A 20,178-nucleotide genomic window follows, 5' to 3' on the forward strand; every position below is an offset into this window, starting at 1 on the left:
ATCTTGTACAAAATGGGAATGTCTATCCTTTGCAAAAGTCCTCACCGAGAGAGCTGGGATTGTGAATTTTTGCAATGTCTAATAACTACCTGCATTTACGCACAAATTCCACTTAACTTGTACAGGGCACACTAAGGCAAGTAACATCTTTTTTAACACACGCTGTCTTTCAGCTGGGCACACGTCCGTGGGTCGCTGCTGGACCCCTCAGGTGTATCCGCAAACACGTGTGTGAGAAGCTCTTCCCTCTAGGCCCCTCCTCTGTCCATTGTGATTGGCGGACCAAATGTTCCAATCAGCCCTCCCCGCCTCTTTCAGCAATAGCCAATCACAGACTCCAAGCGCCTCCTGACTACTAGACACTGTTTACTAACAGATGGAAGCTGGGGAATAAGGGGTGTGACAGTTCTGGGGAGGTGAGGGAAGGGAAGGTCCTGACTGCGCGTGCGCAACAGCGGAAATGGGCGGGGCAGGATCTCAGGTCTCACCAATCAGAGTGGTCGCGTTTCTCCCTCTCCTGCCTCCCCGCCAAGCAACAACAATTCGAGGAGCTGGGCGGGGCGGGCCCCGAAGCATCAGAGAGGATTGCCCAATGGGAGCCGGCGTTCACAGATGCGCGCGCCCTGTGCCCAATAAGCGATGGCGGCTAGAATGGCTTCTCTACCTTGCTGACTGTGGGCGGAGCGGCCAGGAGGAGGAGGCGGCGGTGCAGGGGGCGGTTTGGTTGCGCGGTACTAGCGGTGCCCGCCGAAGGGGGAGGAGGCGGAGGAGCGAGCCGTGCGGCCAGAGCGGGAAAGAGACTCGTCGCTGCGTCCGAGTTCTGGAGCCGCCGCATCCCGGCTCCCGGAGCTGCAGCGCGAGCCGTGAGGGGCCGGGCGTCCGTTGTCTCCCGGGTTCCCGCGTAGGACCCCGCGGGATCGGAAAAGGGAGAAGATGGAGGAGGGCGGCAGCGGCGGCAGCGCCGCGGGGACCAGCGGGGACGGCGGCGCCGGGGGAGAGCAGCTCCTCACTGTCAAGCACGAGCTGCGGACGGGTGAGCGACCCCGCCCTCTGGCGGCCGGGCCCGGCGCGGGGGCGCGCCCTGAGGGCACGCGGGTGCCCGCACGGGCCGGGGGCGCGGGGCCGGGCAGTGGGCGTGGGGGGCGGGCCCGGGGCGGGGCCTCGCGGGCGGGGCGGGAGCCCGGGGTCCCTGAAGGTGGGGGCGACCCTGAGGGGGGCGCGGGCCGAAAGTTTTCCCGAGCCCGGGAATGAGCGGCGGGCGCGGGGCGTTGGGGCCGGCGGAGCGGCGGACTGCTGCCTGTTGGCACTCATCTCTGAGGATGTCTTCGCTCCCCCTTCCCTCACAGGTGACACATCTGTCACTGCATCCTGTCCGGGGCGAAAGGTGCGCCTTCCTGAGTGTGGGGTGAACGACGGTGTGTTTGGGAGCCTGAGTCGCTTCTCCTCCCCTCCTGTCCTTCCCTAACGGTGGTCCCGGTGGGGGTTTGTGGAACCATCCCCTAAGCCCCGGGGTCCTGTACAGAGTAAAGGGTGGCTGTTCCCCGGGGTGTTTCACGAGTCCAGTGTCTTGTGAGGTAGATAGGGATCGCGGGCTTTCAGGATCTGAGTGCTTTTATTTGCAATTATCATGAAATACTATACTTGGCCTTGAAGTCTTTCAAAGGTCGCTTGCGAAGAAGGTTCTGTAAATGTAAAGCTCTAAGTAGAAGCGACTAACCAGCCTGGTTAAGCGCTCACGTTGTAATGTTCTAACATTTGAGATCACTTGAGTTGTCCCAAGCTTCATACTTGTGAGATTACTTTATTCGTTGTGTGGGTCCGAGTGGCTCATTTTGGAAAAGGGTTATTTTGGCTAATCACGACAGTTTGGGTTTAGATTTGTGGAGCCCGGTCTCGTATTAGAGATACTTTTTCATTTCTGGACAATACATTTTAATACATTTAACGAGTTCGTTATTACTATTAAATGTTCTCGTGAGCATTTATTAAGGGTTATGATTCAGTTTCTTTGGCATATAAAGATGTAGATACAGAGCTTATACAGCAGATATCAGGTGCATACCTGGTACACCTCGTTACCATTTTGAACAGACTGTAAAGCTAACATCTGTCACCTGTTCTTTTAGTTTTTGTTATTTCTAAGGAGATTGCTGGTTAGCATTCCACTGCGTGCCAGTGTGGTGACTTAATTGAAGAGGGATGTCAAATGCATGTTTACTTATTTCAACATTTTTGAACTTTTTTTTTTTTTTTGGTCATTGTGAATTTCTTATGTATCCTGAGCTAGTTACCCCAAATCTTTTTGAATTCCTAACATAACCTGTGTGGGTTTGGTTGGTTTGTTTTCTCTCTCTCAATTTAATAGACAACTTATGTTTTGAAAGAGCCATGAAGTCAGTTTTTTTTTTCACTAAACATTTATTCAGTATTAAAATCTGATTTGTGCCAGCAGGCTCAGTATCAGGTGCTTTCTGGTGTGGAGATTTTGAATTTCTTTCCTTCTTTCTTTTTTTTTTAAATCTTATGTAACAATTCACTGATTTATATATGTAGAATTGTGCTGTATCACAAAAGCTACATGCACTCCTCAGCTGTTGGCCATGGTGCAACAAGCAGCTTTTTGCTAAGTGACCAGAGAGCAACCTATTTGTTATTAGCAGTAGACCAACTGCTCAGTGTCTGGGTTTTGCAAACAATGCTAGTTTTATAGAAAACAGTGAGTGCTGCTTTAGTTCTTCTCTGCTAACCCCGTGAATCATCACCTTCAAGTTTGCATTTTAGAAATTGTTCTGATAGATGGTGAGATTATCCTGAATTCATTAGTACTGTTAACTGTCAAAGGAAATGAACAGTCATTTTGATTTACTGCTGAACACTGGAACAACTGACCGGATATAGTGGTCAAAAATAGTGTTAAAATATAACTTTGAAGATTTGCTCATCTATAGCCAACTGCATCCTTGTCAGCACATGATGCTATAATAGGCATCAAAGTAATTTGATCTGATGTGGTCCTTTGCTTCTCACAACGTGGACAAGCATTATAGCCGTATCAAGTCAGCAGCTGGTGACTGTCCATTCGTGTCCAACACCATGTTGTATGCTGTAGAATGAATGAAAAGGCAATGACAGTCACGTGGAAAGCGTTCCACTTGTGTAGACATGGAAGGTGTTCCAGTTGTGTAGATTGAGTGGCCTGGTATACGTGGACATGGGATCGGAAGACTTATTTCTGAATCCTAGCTCTGCCGCTTACTTGCTTGGGCAAGTCACTTCAACTCTTTCGAACTCACTTCTCTCATCTACGAAATGGGAGAATTGAATGAGACCCTGCTGAAAAAGTGCTAAGCAGTTTGCTTGGCACATGTGAGACACTCTGGAGATGTTGGTTGCATGTAAATCTGAAAATCATTTAATGATAGTATCTTTTCTTAAAGTGTGCACATTAGTCCCATGTAACCAAGAAAATAAATCACTTATGTGACATAGGCTTAGCCTATGTCACATTGCTGGCTCTCCTCTTTTTCTGGGTATATTTTGCCTTCTGAAGTAGAGTGGAAACTCCCCATGATACCTGCTACTGCTTAGCAGCCTGGGTGTATCACTTCAGTAACATTTAACACACAGCGCTGTAATAATGGATTTACTTGTCTGTGCTAGACTGTAGGGTTCTTGAGGGCAGACACCATGTCCTTTGTCCATTTTCAGCCCCTGGTGTATGGTATGGACTCAAGTATTTGTTGAATGAATTCATTGAGTGGATGAGAATCCAGGACCAAGCAACAACCAATAGTTGATTGTATTTCCCAGTATCTTGTAAATGTTAAGTGGTTGATAAATTGATGGCATTAATTATAAACACTGAAGAATGGAGTAAATGATTGCTTGAATCAGTTAAGCATTTCTTGTCACTTTCTGTTTTCTAGGCTAAATGGCACTGGTGATACCAAAAATGATAAGCAAATGTTTTGCGCTCTAATAGGGGAGGAGACCATGTGGACCAGTAATTAGGATATATTGTCATAATCACAACAACAGAGGGATATACAGAGTATAAAAGCAGCAAAGAAAAGGTTAGGACCTTTAGGCTTCAAATAATCAAATCTCTCTGTTGAACAGTAACAACAACAAAAAAAGAGGGAGGGATTATTGGAAGGATATTGGATTACGTTACCCACTCATTTATTCAATAAATATTTCATTACCTCTTACGTCCTGACTGCTGGTTTAGATGGTGGGGTTACAAGATAGATATGGTCTTGCCATTGGAAGGGCAGAGTCACGTCAAAAATCCTTGAGCCAGAGACATATATTGTTTGTACTCCCTCCATCTTGAATATTTGCTTGTTTCTTAGAAAAAAAAGCTTTTTTAAATGTTTATTTATTTTTGAGAGAGAGAGAGAGAGAGAGAGAGAGAGACAGAGCATGAGTGGGGGAGGGGCAGAGAGAGAGGGAGACACAGAATCTGAAACAGGCTCCAGGCTCTGAGTTGTCAGCACACAGCTGGATGCAGGGCTTAAACTCACAAACTGTGAGACCATGACCAGAGCTGAGGTTGGACACTTAACCGACTGAGCCATCCAGGCACCCCAAATCTTTGCTTGTTTTTATGTGAAGGCTTCCTTCTTATCCATTGCTGTCTACCTTTTCCCACACAGGAAAGATCATTGTTGCTGACAGACCCCAAGTTTTACATCTTACAGCTGTAGGTATTGGAGAGATACTGCCCTTTGCACAATTTCAGGAATAAAAATTTCAGGGAAGGACCTTATTGACCTGGCTTTGGTCAGATGCCCACTTTCAGATCATTCAGTGAAGGCCAGGGAATAGGATCATGACTGACTAACATGACAGCTACTGTAGTGAACATGTGGATGGGGGTGAAACCAAACTCTTAGAAGAGGAAGGGTTGCTGGGAAGACATTTCTTCAGATGTCCTGCATTAAGAGAGAGAGCCCAACACTAAAGAGAGGGTCAAGGAAGGGATATTAGTTACCTATTGCTGTGTCACAAATTACCCCAAAACTTAGTGGCTTAAAACAACATGATTTCAGTGAGTCAGAGATCTAGGAGTTGCTTAGCTTGATGGTTCTGACTCAAGATCTCTCGTGAGATTGTAGTCAAGATGTTGACCAGGACTGCAGTCACCTGAAGACTTGTCTGGGACTGTAGGGTCCTCTTCTAAGGCATCTCTCTCTCATGTTGTTGGCAGGATGCCTCACTTCCTTGCCATGGGGACCTCTCCATACTGCTATTTGAATGTCCTTATGATATGACAGCTGGCTTCCCCAGAACAAGCAATTGGAGAAAAAGAACAAGGTGGAGGCAGCAGTATTTATTAAACAGAGTTTTTGAAATACAATTTACATACCATAAAATACACTTGTTTTAATTGTACAATTTAGTGAATTTTAGTATATTTATAGAGTTCTGCAACCATCATCACAATCTAATTTTAGAACATTTCCATCGCCCTGAAAAGAAACATCTTGCCCATTTTTATCAGCCACTCCGCATTTTCACCACCCATTCCCAACCCTAGGCAACTGCTAATTCTTCTTTCTGCCTCTACATTTGCCTAGGACAGTTCATGTAATAGATTTTTACAATACGTAGCCTTGTATTGCTGGCTTCTTTCACTGAATGTAGTGTTTTCAAGATTCATCCATGTTACAGCACGTATCTGCCCTTTATTTTTTTTAATTGACAGATACCATTTCATTATATGGATATGCCATATTTTGTTTATCTGTTCATTAGTTGACTGACATTTGGGTTGTTTTCACCTTTTGGCTATTGTGCATAATGGTGCTATGTACATTTGTGTACAACTTTTTGTGTGTGGATCTATGTTTTTGTTTCTTTTGTGTACATTCCAAGAGTAAAATTACTGGATCCCATGGTAGGTCTGTGTTTAACTTTGTGTTTTCCAAAGTGGCTTTACCACTTTATGGTCCCAGTAGCAATGTACAGGGCTCCAGTTAACATCCTTGTTAACACTTGTGATTATCATTTTGCTTGTGGCCATCCTAGTAAGAGGTGGTATCTCACCGTGGTTTGGATTTGTGTTTCCCTAATGGTTAATAATGTTAACCATCTTTTCATGTGATCATGGGCCAGTTGCATATGTTGAGAGAAATATTTGTCTCTTCAGATCCTTTGCCCATTTTTTAATTGGTTAATTTGTCTTTTTATTATTGGAATGTGAATCTTTATGTATTCTTTTTTTTAATAAATTTTTTTTTAATTTTTTTTTTTTAACGTTTATTTATTTTTGGGACAGAGAGAGACAGAGCATGAACGGGACAGAGCATGAACGGGGGAGGGGCAGAGAGAGAGGGAGACACAGAATCGGAAACAGGCTCCAGGCTCCCAGCCATCAGCCCAGAGCCTGACGCGGGGCTCGAACTCACGGACCGCGAGATCGTGACCTGACTGAAGTCGGACGCTTAACCGACTGCGCCACCCAGGCGCCCCTCTTTATGTATTCTTAATACAAGTCTCTTACCAGATATGTTCTCCCATGAAGTGGGTTGTCATTTTGTTTTTATTTTTGATGGCATCCTTCTAGGCACAAAAGCCTTTAATTTTGGTGAAGTCCAATTTATCTTTTTTGTTTCTTGTGCTTTTGGTATTGTATCTAAGAAACCATTGACTAATCCAACGTTCAAGAAGATTTATACCTATTTTCTTCTAAGAGTTTTATGGTCTTAGCGGTTGTATTTGGGTTTTTGATCCATTTGTTGAAAGACTATTCTTTCCCATTTTATTGTCTTTCCACCCTTGTGGAAAATCAATTGACCATAGATGTATGGATTTATTTCTAGACTCTCTTTCCTTATGCCAGTACCACATTGTGCTGACTATTGTAACTTTTTAGTGAGTTTTGATCTTGGGAAGTGTGAGTCCTCCAATCTTGTTTTTCTTTTTCCAAATGGTTTTAGCTATTCTGGGTCCCATGAGGAACCGTATGAATTTTAGGATTAGCCTGTCAAATTTTGCAAAGTCGTCCACTGGCATTCTGTTAGAGATCACATTGAGCCTGTAGGTCAGTTTTAGGAGTATTTCCATCTTAGCATAGTAAGTCTTCTGATCCATGAACATGGAAGGTTTTTCCATTTATTTAGATCTCCTTTCATTTCTTTTAACAACATTTTGTAGTTTTCAGAGTATAAGTTTGTATATTTTCATTAACTTTGTTCCTAAATAGTTTATTCTTTTTGACGTTATTGTAAAAGGAATTGTTTTCTTACTTATTTCAATTTCTGTTCATTGTAAGTATGTAGAGATATAATTTATTTCTGTATATTGATCTTGTATCCTGCAACTGAACTAGTGTATTAGTTCTAATAGTTTTTTAGTGGATGTCTTAGGATTTTCTACCTATAAGATCGTGTCATCTGCCAAGTAGAGATGGTTTTACTTCTTCCTTTTCAATGTACATGCCTTTTATTATTATTATTATTATTATTATTATTTTTTTTTTTTTGCTTAATTGCCCAGGCTAGAACCTTTAGTATGATATGTTCAGTAGAATTGGTGAGAGTACACATCCTTGTCTTGTTCCTGATCTTAGGGGGGAAGATTTAGTTTTTTACCATCTTTCACCATTATGTATGAGGTCAGCCACAGGTTTTTCATAGATGCCCTGTATGAAGTTGAGGAAGTTCCCTTCTTTTCCTAGTCTATTTGGATGGTTTTTTTGTTTGTTTTTTTGTTTTTTGATCATGAAAAGGCATTGGATTTTGTGAGATGCTTATTCTGCACCTATGCAAATGATCATGTGGTGTTTTTTTTTTTGTTTTATTGGTGTGGTATATTACATTAATTCGGAGGTGTTAAGCCAATCCTACATTCCTGGGATAAATCTCACTTGGTCCTCAGTCCTTAAGTCAAGAGGGATTCAAGTATATCTTGGGCAGAAAAGCCTTCTCCGGTGGCAAGTCTCCTGTCGTATCAGACCCAACATTAATCTTCTACTCCAGAGCAAGAAAGAATCTTGAAACCTCAGCTTCCTGGAGACATAAGTGGTTTGGTGGGCAGGATTGAATTCTTCCTGTGAAAAAGAAGCTGATGCTTGGTGAAAACCCCTCTAGGGAAAAATCTAACATAATAACATCATGTGTTGATTGAAACTTCACAATTAAATCCACCATGGAGAGATGTCAGTCCCAGAATGCAGTGGGAGGGAGGGGTTGTCACAGTTATTTCCTTTGAGCTCCCATAATGATTTACAGATCTCTTTATGCACCTCCAAGGTGTGAGCACTCCTACATTCCTCTGGTTTGTGAAGGCAGATGAATAGGGTCTGAAATAGAATCTTGCCCTCATTATGTTTGTCCCTAGCAATGTCCCTTTGGGTTCAGCTATGGTTGTTCCTCCAAAAATCAAGTGAGCTCTCTGGGCTTAATACCTTCCTAAAGTATTGAGTGAGCTGATGATCTCACTTTTTTTTTTTTTAACATTCAGTAGGCATTCTCCCCTGTGACTGCAGACAGAATAGGGAGGTAAAATTCCCAATTTTTAGTACAGTACTTGGTATTGCAGTTACTTTATTTCACACTCAAGTTTTAGTGTAGGTGTGCTTCTTTTTATAACCAGTGTGTTCCTGACAAAAAATTGTGTAAATAATATTTTTGTATATCAAACTATTTAGGATATAGAAGGTGAACTTGCTACTTAAAAGAAGTCTGAGGTTAATTCTTGAATTAAAACTTTTTGATTGGAGCGCCTGGGTGGCTCAGTCGGTTGAGCATCTGACTTCAGCTCAGGTCATGATCTCACAGTTTGTGAGTTCGAGTCCCACATCAGGCTCACCGCTGTCAGTGCAGAGCCTGCTTCGGATCATCTCTCCCCCTCTCTCTTTGCCCCTTTCCTGCTTGTGCTCTTTCTCTATCAAAACTAAATAAAAATTAAAAAAAAAACCCTTTTGATTAAGTTCTCCATTGGTAAGCTTTACCATTACTTTGTAGATTTGGCCTTACGTTGCTGTTTTCTGACATCATCCTCACAATTTAGGTAGGTACAAATAGGTAAATGGTGGAGTCTTGTGTGGCAGGCTGAATAAAGACACCCCAAGTCCTCCAAGGTGTCCATGCCCTAACCTGTAACCTATGAATGTTTCCTTACAAAGCCAAGAAACCCTGCAGGTGAGATTATCCCAGATTATCCAAGTGGGCCTCATGCAATCACAGGGTCCTTATAAGAGGGAGACAGAAGGGTCAGAGTCAGAGAAGGGGATGTGACTGTGGAAGCAGAGCTTGAAGTGATGCCATTGCTGAAAGGGGGCCATGAGCCAAGGAATGTGGGCAGCTCTCCTGTCACTTTGATTTTAGCTCTATAAGATCCGGTTTCAGACTTCTGATCTCCAGAACTCTAAGAAGACAAGTTTGGGTTGTTAATAAACCATGAAGTTTAGGGGTTGTTTTTCTTTCTCTTTTTACAGCAATAATAGGAAACTATTAAACCTTGCTTAAGATTGGGTGAGCCAAGAGATAATTTTGCCCCAAGCCTGGATAACTGGGTATGATAACAATGTGAAGCAGGCAGTTATTGAAGCAACTATTTTAGTAGAAAATGGTAACAAGTGTTTTTCTTAGTAGAAGCAGAGTGGTGTCCTCTCTAAGGAATCCCCAAGAAGACATTCCTTTCTGATGTTAGTACCAACCCTAGCTGAACTGCTTTTGACCAGCTGTTCTGTTTTTCCTAGGAACGCTGTGAAATGGGTCCCTCTTTTATCAAGTTAGTGCTAGAAAGCTTCACAACTCAAGCCTGTATCACATAAAATTGTGGTCTGGCATGCATCTTTAAGTCTCTTTCTAGTATCATTTTTTTGTCTCTAATCTGCCTTCTTTTTCTGTTTTTGTTCTTATGCTTTAGTTCATCCAAGTAATTTGCCTTGAATCTTTTCTAGGCCAGAGGAAGGATTAGGTAAATATGTAATTAAATGCATTTATATTCAAACACATACAAACAAAGCATAAATAATATTGGCAATATGGGAAGATACTTGACTTTCTCTTCAGTGTTTTGCTTCTTAAATAAAATGTTTGTCATATGGTGTTCATGCTATTTTTATATTTCTCCTAAAAGAAAAAAAGTGAGGTCTTTATTAACTAATAGCACTTTTGTTTTTTTATACAAATGATAAAGATGAGAGAAATAATGAGAAATTAATCAAATAGAGGCATACTTTTAAAAATGAATTCTGTTGGCACAAGGGTGGAGAGCATACACAGGGCTGTCTTTGTACCAGGCAGTTTTCTACATTAGTGGAATATCCCTTCATCAACTGGAAAATTCAGTCAACTGAAGCACTCTGTCCTCTGACCACATCAATACTGGAGTGGAATTATATGTTTTTCCTAAGGGAGAAACTATTCAAAATATGCAATAAGGATAATGTTGCACCTCAGATCTAAATATGATGCTGCCTTAAGAGGGCATGAATGCTGAATCCTAGCAGAATTGCAGTGACACTTTCCTGTGAACTTGCCCCCATAAGTCCTTTGTATTTATATCATCTGTTCGTAAGGAGGCATTATAATTACGGCTGGATTAGGGCAAATCTATGGTACACACACAAATCAAACTCATCACCTAATTTTGCCATGTATAAGTTGGGCAAAACAGCCACAGTTTTATTCATTCATTAAGGACTGTTGAATTCCTACAGTGCGTCTGGCACTGTACCAAATGCTGGGTTTTAGCAAGGAACAAACTGTATGGCTCCTGCCCTCACTGAGCTATAGCTGAGAGAAATACCTTAAATACACAATCATACAACCAGCCATATGATTGCAATTGTGATAACTCTGTGAAGAAATACAGGGTCCTGGGGTGCCTGGGTGGCTTAGTTGGTTAAGCATTGGACTCTTGATTTTGGCTCAGGTCGTGAGCTTGCGGTTTGTGGGATCAAGCTCTGCGTTGGGCTCTGTGCCGATGGTGCAGAGCCTGCTTGGGATTCTCCCCCCCTCTCTCTGTCCCTCCCTGCTCGCACTCTCTCTCTCTCAAAATAAATAAATATTAAAAAAAAAAAAAGATACAGGGTTCTGTGAGAGAGTCTGACAGGAGGGCCTGGCATCATGTTAGGGGTGAGAGAAGGCTTCCGTGAAGTGGTGACATTCAGCCGAGGCCCTGGCCATCACAGGGTGGTGAGTCGGGGGAAGTGACACAGATGGTCCTAATGTGGGACATGGTTTGGCACACCAGGGTTACTGGAAGACAGGCCTCTGTCCCTCGGACATCATATCCAAGCAGGTGAGTCACAGGAAATGAGGCGGAAAAGCTGGCCAGAGCCATTTTGTGCAGGGATTTGAAGGTTATGATGAGGTGTTCAGGTGTTATCCTGAGTGCAGCATGAGGCCGTGAAGGATTTTTCTGAGATTAGTTTTGCACTGTAAAAAATGGCTCCTGCTCTTGTGAGGAGAATAGGCAGGAAGATTGCATGAAGGGAAACTAGTTAAGTGCTGTTGCAGAAGTTCAGATGGAACGTACAGTTTGGATTAGGTAACAGATTAAGAATTGTGAATATGTTTGCGATGTATTTAGGAGATAGAATCTCAGCAGAACTTAGTGTTGTATTCATAGAGGGTTTTCTGGCTGGAACAAACGTGTGTTTGAAGGTGCTCTTTGTTCAGATGATGTATTAATTTTCCATTGTTGCATAACAAATTACCACAAATATAGGAATCATAATAACACTCATTTATTAGCTCATAGTTCGGTGGGTTAAAAGTCCTCCCTCCCAGCATGGCTGAAATCAAGGTAGTAGCCATACTACTCTTGTCTGGAGGCTCTGGGTAAAAATCCACTTCCAAGCTCGTTCTTGTAGTTGGCAGATTTTAGTTCCTGTAGTTGTTGGCCTGAGGTCCCAACTTCCTCGCTGGCGGTGAGCCGGGGGCCTCTGTCAGCTGGTAGAAGCCATCTGCATTTTTTCTCATTTGGCCCTCCATCTTTAGGCAACGGAAAGTCTTTGACTCCCTGACTTTTAGATCTTCTTCTGTGATCTCTAGGCCCGTGTGATTAGGTCAGTTCTACCTAGTTACTCTGCTCATCATAAGGCCAACTGATTTGGGACCTTAGTTACATCTGCAAAAATCCTTTATTGCAAGGGTGTTACCAGATTCATTCATTCAAGGGGCAGGAGATCGTGCAGAGCCTCATGACGGGCTCATCTTAGACCTCTGCCTTAGAACTCACAGATGGTAAATCATATATGGGAGTGGGCAGAAAAGATAGGATCCAGTTTTACGTGGATCAAAGCAAGTTTGAGATATGTTTGACATATTCTAATGAACATACATGGTAAGAGTAATCATGGGTAATGAAAGCTTGCTGTGTGCCACCTAGTAGGTAGGTGCTTTCATTGACTCATTTAATCCACACCATAACCTTATGAAGTGAGTGCTATTACTATTCCAGTTTTCCACACGGGGAGGCTGAGTCTTAGAGAGGTTCCCTGACCTGTTCAGGGTTACCCAGGAAGTAAGTAGAAGAACTAGTTTTGAAACCCAGGCAGTCTGGCCCAAGTCCCATCTAAATCACCGTGCTTTAGTTCTTTAGTAAGGTGTGGGTCTGAAGCTTGGGAAAGATGTTTGTGCTGCAGGCAGTGATCCTAGCATCGGTGGCATTTAGGTGACATTGAAGGCCCAGGTGGAGATGGGATCAAATTAGGAGAAACTGTAGAATCGAGAGAGGAAGAGGACTCAGAAGCAAGCCCTGAACAACTCGACAGTTCAGAGGATGTGTAGAAAAGGAGGTGCTACAAAGGGGCACCGAGGGGAAACAGCCAGAAGAAAAGCCAAGAAAGAACCTTGTGGAAGCCCAGGTGGAATGGTGCTTCATGGGCACATGTCCAGTCCGACTGCTCAACTCACCACCTTATCTAGAGTGGCCATGGCCTCGAGTTGGCAGGAGAAGCCAGAGCGGATGGGCTGAGGGAATGGTTGCAAGGGGAAACAACTTTGAGAGACTTGGTTCTGGAGGGGATTAGAGAGAGGGACTTAGCCAGACAGAACCTGGGGGTTCGAGGTGGGTATTTCTGGTTATTTTAATGTGAGTGGTGTTAGAACATGCTAGATACCACGAGTCTGAATCCATTACAGAGAGAGAGAGAGATTGAGATCAAAACTCCACAAGTGCGAGCAGATAGCTGATAGCAGCAGGGTCCCTTAGAGGAAGGGGACATGAAGTGGAAGCAGAGATTGGCCTCTGATAAGAGAATGCCACCGCTTCTAGGATAATACAAGGGAAGAGGGAGAGGATACAGGTGCATTTGTTGATTTAGTGGCAGGAAGATATGGGAGTTTTGAGCTCTTGTATTTTTTTTTTCCCCTCTATGAATTGTGAAGCAAAGGCAATTCTGTATTCAACAAGAGAAAAAGAACTTCATCGTTTAAAAAAAAAAATTGTTACTCTGGTCTTTTAAAAATTCTTAGATCTAGAAAAACACCCAGAAAGTTGACACAGAATGTGCCTGCTATAAGATGAAAGTTTACAGAACGTTGTGGAACCGCTTATGGAAAAGAGGTTTTCAGGCATAGCCATTGAAATGCTTCTGTGCTCTCCCAGAGGTCAGTTCTCTGAACATGTTCTCTGGATCATGCCAAAATTCTTAGTAAGCATAATGTTCTTTTTCTTCTTTTTGAAGTGTTTTATATTTAGTTCACTTCTTCTAAGTTAAATTTATTTGGTACGCGTATTGGAAAAAAGGCTGTTTGTTACTGCTTTATAAGCATTTTGTTTTCTTATTGACTCCATTTTCATGCTGGCCCAATCGTGCCATTCCAAAATCAGCTGGATAAGTAAACATGACTGTTTTATACACCAAAAGTACAGTGAGTCTTCAAGGTAAGTGACCCTGGCAGTAAGAGAAAAGTGGGCAGCATTGTCTTAAAGTACACAGATATTAAATATAACTTTGTTCTGCCTCCAGCAGAACGCTGTCCAGAGACATGGTTGGAGGCCCAACCACAAATCTAAACAGCTTCAGAATAGCTTACCACCTGGCAGTTAAAAGGAACCTGATGTGCTAACTATTTAGCGTATTTTCCGGCTCTCGTATATTCCCTAGAACTGGGCTAATTGGACCCTGCTGACAGAGGTTAAAGATTCTAGATTTCAGAGTTATGTATGTGCTGGCAATACTGCGCTGGACACACAGAGCTTATCTGATAAATTGTTTCATAAATAATTTAGTTCCCCCTGACACAAAGAAAAAAAGAACTAAAACAGCAGAGGAAGATTTGTTTCTCACTGCATACAATTGTCACCTTTTGACTGAAACTAAAATTAACCCAAGAAGCTTATGTTTTTGTAGTGTTGAATAAGAAAAAGCAAGATTTCATAAGAAAAGTTATTTTATAACTTTATTAGGTTGGTCTCAGCAAATTAGATGCTAAATACATATTTCCTAGTTGGCATATTAAAAATAAAGCCAAGCATATTAAATAAAGATGATTGAGTCAGATCGTGCTCTCACACCTCTTTCTGAAATCTTCCACTTCCTCAGAGAACTTACTCCCATTTTCTCCCTCCCCTTTCCCTCATCCTCAAACTCTCCTTCCCACGAACACATTTGAATCGTCTTGTTAAGAAAAAAAAAATCTTCTATGGCCCTCGAGTCTTTGCTGTCGTTCTCTGTTCCACCAGTTTTTGAAAGAGCAGTTTATACAGCTGTTTCTACTTTGTTATCTCCCGTTCATTCTTTGATGTGCTGCAGCAGAGGGCTTCTGTCCCAATCTGTCCAGCATGACGGTACCCTCTGAAGTCACCAAGGTTTCCCTGTTTTCCTGATCCGGTGGAAATGTCTGTTTTACTTAACCTCTTTCAGAGCACCTGGTGCTCAGGTGCTGGCACTGACTTCCCTTCACCCAGGGACGCTCTGCCCTTCCTCCTGGTTCTTTTTCCCTGGCCTCCATCGCTGTGCGTGTCTCGCAAATATTGGTAATCCATCGTCAGCCCTCTTTTCTTGTAAATATGCATACTGTTTCTGGGAAATCAGTCATCGTCGTGGCCTGAACTACTATCCAAGTCTATTTTCAGCATGGCTGTCTTCATTGAGTTTCTGATCAGTTATTCCCAACTGCCTACCGAACAGAAAACGGGCAGGCAGCCCACAGGTACCTTACACTCTCAAGTTGAATAATGCTTCTTCCTCCAGCTTTCCATGTTGTATTTCGTGGGACTGTCATTCTCCATCCCTCCAGGACCCTAGCTAGAACCATCCTGGACTTCCTCCTCTACCTTACGTTCTCCCTGCCTACCCGTTCACTCTCCCCGTTGTGTAGTTTATAAGTCTGCAGTATCTCCTTTATCTGTTTCTTGCTCCCCCACTGCCACTGCCACAGTCTTAGATCAGTGTCTAACCTGATGGTAATACCTATCATCTATTGAGCTTTGTGTGTGTTAGGAAATCTGCCAAGCATTTTGTGTGTTTCATTGAATTCTGAAAACGTACACATGTGATTAGTATTGTCTCTGACACCCGCAGTGCCCAAGCCCATTTTCTATCTGCCTCACTCTAGAGTTCAGTCGTAGCAAAGAGTTCTGTGTGGGCTTCGGCTCACTACAGTTTGATGGTGTCAAATTTCAGGTATACGTGCTGAACGTTTTTACTTTCTGCCCCAGGACTTTGACTTTAAGGGTTGGGACCCTAGTGGGAGCTGGCTCGGCAAGCACAAGTTCGTATTCCAGAAATGTACAGAGGGAATGTCCCACTGGGGCCACCCTCACCTAATGGGGGATGATGGAAGCTGATAATAAATGCTTCTCTGTATTGATCCGAGAGTGGAAAATTCTGACGGGCATTCCATATGTTCCTCAAAAGGTCCAGGTCCAGATTAGATTGAGTTGATAATGCATCCTTGTATTGGCTTTTCCTTCTTCCCTATTCACTCTCCTGAGTTCTTCCTCACTCCTTCTCACTGGGATTACTTTCCAAACAAACTATGTGCCCGTGAGCCCCAGCTAAGACATTACCTCACTGGCTCTAGGAAGCATACTTCAGATGGGGTATCGGAGTGGGTCGCCCACTGGTGACATCGCAACGGGGAGGGACACCATTGCTGGCGGTAACCCCTGTCATGTGTGACAGAACAATTACTGAGACTCCGACCTGCAAGGCATTGGGACTGGCATTGAATGGAAGGCGAAGCATTGGGTCATGTTGCAGCTCTGTGACTTGAGTGGTATGGGGACAGTGGTAATTATAAAAGGACCCTGGAGTTGACTGACCTCTTTTACCTTTGGAAACGTTGAAAATGAGGGACTGACAGACTTAGGCCAGCCAGCTATCATTGCAGGACACACTGTGAAAAGACAGCCTCCATGGCAGCATTTGAAAAGATTGTCATTGTCTGCAACCAGAGGACAGCTGATGCTAAGGAAGCAGGCCCTGGATTTAATCCTAAGGGTGGGAAAGCCGTATATCTTCTTGGGTAGGTTTGTACCGCGGCGGCTGAGCTAACCTGAGAATTACGTTTCCCGGAACTCCCCTCTGGGTTCTGGGTTAGCACTGGCCACAGAGATATTTTGAGCAAGATTTAAAGGCAGAAGTGAAGCAGCAGCCGTATTTCTTTTACATGTGAAGGTTGGTACTAGGCACTGCTGCGGCTCCCACACGTCGTTGCCAATCTGCTGTGTCATATTGTTGGCATGCAGCTTTAACCGCCAGGCCTGTAGCTCTTTTAGCTCCTGTTGGTTCACCTCCATCAACTGCTTAGAATCCTTGGTCATAATGTGCAGCTTTTCCCCAGGGTGCCTGCGTCATCAAAGTTGGAGGCGCGGAAGGTATGAGAGACAGACAGGTTGTTACTTACCTTCATGGGTTCCAGCTTGTCTTTGGGATTACAGTCTATCCTTGCTCCTGCCCACTTCACGTTCACCTTTCCTTTCCACTTGCTTGCCCTGCTCTCTTCAGACTCAGCTCCAGACAGAGAAGCAGCAGGATTACGTAGACTCTTGAACTCTCATACGTGTGTGGGATCAAATCCCTAAGTAAGTCCTTTTTCTATGTTGTTCATATATACACCCTGCCTCTTCTATACACCTGAATACATACCTAGGGTATTTAGAGTCAAAGTCAGCACCCTCAGATGGAAGGAGTAGGACCCTCAGATCTCTGATGAGGACATCTGGGTGGATGAGCCTGATAATTTTGGACCCCTGAATTTCCCTGATCCTCGGGACAGGCAGAATCAGTGTCTTGTTAGAACAGAACAGCCCTCCCTTGTTTGGACACCATGCAAAGATCTTGTTGAGGTTCATGCCTCCCAGAATGATGCTTGTCCTCTTTAGAATCTGCCCCACCCTCTACCCCTGTTTCTTCTAGAACAACTAGATGCAATCTTTGCGTAATCTAATCAGGGATATTCTTGTTCTGGGAGGAAATACTCAGACAAATAATTCCAGGAGCCGGCTAATAAGTACCAATAGGAACAGGAGGAGTTTGTGGGGGAGTGGATCTTGAAGGTACTGGGCCAGGAGTGGCAGAATAATAAGGCTGGATGGGGGAGAATTTATTAACATGGGAGCACTATTCATAACTCAGGATTTAATATCCTGGTAACCTGGTCCTGATATACTGCAGGGATAGTTTCTTGAAGCTTGGACATGAATATGACTTACAGTAAATTAGATAAATATGTTCTTAGATAAATATGCAAGAACAGCTTTGGCAGAGTATCAAAGTCAGAAGTCTCAAAGAAGAAAGAATATTAGAATAGTTTTATTGTATGAGACTAGAGAACATACTATCTGATATGTTCCTTAGGAGGGTCCAAAGAAAACACTTCACTCAACAAGGTAATCCAGAATGCACTGGTGACGGGAAACAGACGGGTTGATAGGAGGTGCTACCATGGAATGGGGTTCCCTAGTGTCCATAGAAGTGATAGGATTCTGGAGACACAAAAGCCAAATGGTGGTACTTATCATCAGGGGCAAGGTCGATGTAATTACCATAATGGGCCAAGTAGCATTCAGGGTGCCTTGACCTGCAGAGATCTGTGGCAATGGCACCAAAAAAGGTGGACAACCAACCAGGATGTTAACTTGATTAAGACCTTCGTCTCTGAGGGATCTGAGCCTTCACTTGCCCTTGGACTCTGGTTTCTCCAGATGCCTCTTCACTTTTTTACCAGGCACAGAAGCACCAACAAACATCCTAGTAAATTCCTTCAGTTCAAGATAAGCTCTTCCCTGTCACCATTATATGGTAGCAACCAGCTCCTCCTCGAAAGACTCAGTGACTAATTTATTTTTTCCAGATTTATTTGAGCTATAATTGACATGTAACATTGTGTAAATTTAAGGTGTATAGTGGAATGATTTGGTACACGTGTGTTCAGTGACAGAGATGGGAGGGAATTTGAGCTATAGTCTATCAGTTGCCTCTGAAGCAGCGCCTCACATCATTTTCAAACTCTTTCAATCAGGTTTTGACTCACTTTGCCCTAACAGTGCCTTCTCTCAAGTATGCTCACCACCCGTCTTTTCCTTTCGGCTCCAGGGCTTTTTCAAGGTCCACCACCCAGCAGGAGATAGTGTTGGGAGGGTGCAGAGGCTTATTCAGACTGGAAATGCCTGGAAGTTAATGTACCCTCTAGGACAACCCTTAACTAGAGGGAGTAGGAGCCAGTGGAGAAATGCTTCTCCTTGTCTTTGCACAGGCCATTCTAACAGCTTTCTAATCATTTTCAGAGAGTCTGGTAAGATTAAGCTCCAGTTGCCCACAGCAGTGAGCATCTCAATACAGCATCCTCGTATTGGTTCAGGCTCCTTTCCAGTTTCACCCTCTGTGGTCCTTTTTTTCTCCTGCCAATTAAATTGTCTCTATACAAGTCCTCTGTGATGCTCTGTTTTTGGAAGGAATCTAGATTCAGACAAGTACAACTCTGTGTGTGTGTGTGTGTGTGTGTGTGTGTGTGTGTGTGTGTGTGTATGTCTGTGTCTCCCTACCTACCCATCCATCCATCCATCCAACCAACCAACCACAGATTATAAATAAGAGTCTTAGAGGGATAGGAATAATTTCTTAGTGCAGCTTTAGTAACCGGTGGAGATTGAATTCATCTGAAGCCAAAACACAGCAGTGCTCTTCTTCCTTGATTTTCTGCCTCCCCACATTTGAAGATGAAATCAGGAAACCTTAGCTGGTCCTTCAGTGTCCTTAGTGATCTGGCTCTACCTGCTTGTCCATAGGGTTGTTCATAGTTCACTGGTCTGCAAGTTGGTGCCAATAAGTTCCTTTCCTTTCCTTGTGTTTTATTGTAGGGAGATGCACCCCTCACAGTCTGTTTGGGAAAAGTGTACTTTTTCTGTTTCTTTTCTGAGATCAACTCTTGTTGTGTTTCTTTTTTCGGTTGTTGTTTGTTTGCTGGTTTCTGTTCTTAGTTTTTGTATTTCTGTTTTAGGACTTTTTTTTTTTCATATCCCAAATGCTTGTTTGAAGATTTTAAGTTGCATTTGGAGGGTTGTGCTGCCATTTTCTTCAGCTTTGTGTCTTTTCAAAAGGAGGGGGAGGGATTCATTGGCTGAAATGCTTTTATTTAGCGTTTTCTGATTTTCACAGTAGTTTTTCTGTGTCTGTGACCTGCTCTTTCTGTGTATCTGTTCATTCCCTACTTGGAGAGTTCTGTAGCACCCTCCTCTGTGCACTTTCTTTTATGGATGGTGTTGGCGGGGGGGGCATGTCTTGTTTGTCTTTTGTTTCTGTGGGATCTTTCATTTTTTTCCTATTCCCTTCTTTCTCTCCACTTCTTGTGTTCCCAAGGGTACATCTCCTTCTCTCTCTGTCTCTGGTTTGCCCTCAGAAGTTGTGCTTCTGTCTCCAAGGCTGCCATTTGTGTCCAACCCCACTGACCCTCGACCTTCTTTCCTGGCTAGTGTTTTGAAGTAAAGTGCTGGCCTATGTGTAGTCTTTGGGCTTTTATCTTGGGCCCTTTCTGGGCATGATTTTTTTTCTTGCTTTGTCTAAGTCCTCAGTTCTCCTCTGCTCTTTTCAGTGCCTCATAGGTGTCCCTCCCTGCCTCCAAACCTGCAGGCTTGGCTGTGGGAGTGGCAGGAGCTTGGTTGGAATTTGGTCTGTTTTTCTAGTACAGGTCATTTGAAGGTTGTGGTATTCCTTGGTCCTGCCCAAGGCATGGGTCACATGTGGCTTTATTTCCTCTCTTTGTT

General features: G+C 43.4%; 1 protein-coding gene across 3 annotated transcripts in view; it reads left to right on the plus strand.

Moving 5' to 3' along the window:
• Positions 1–655: 655 nt before the first annotated feature.
• RPS6KA5 (ribosomal protein S6 kinase A5) overlaps positions 656–20,178 on the plus strand; it is a 179,752-nt gene continuing 160,229 nt past the window's right edge. The window contains exon 1 of one of the 3 annotated variants that reach the window (XM_047080216.1): positions 656–1,033. In XM_047080216.1, coding sequence (XP_046936172.1) covers positions 934–1,033 — 100 coding nt within the window. In that variant the 5' untranslated portion in view covers positions 656–933. Of the gene's footprint in view, positions 1,034–1,367; positions 1,416–20,178 lie in introns of those variants that run through there. The other 2 variants (XM_047080217.1, XM_047080218.1) reach the window with 2 other exon arrangements.

The sequence above is a fragment of the Lynx rufus genome, unplaced genomic scaffold, assembly GCF_022079265.1.
Source record: "Lynx rufus isolate CCGP_SWC_20201006 ecotype Redwood Valley unplaced genomic scaffold, mLynRuf1.p SCAF_17, whole genome shotgun sequence".
Lineage (NCBI taxonomy): Eukaryota > Metazoa > Chordata > Mammalia > Carnivora > Felidae > Lynx > Lynx rufus.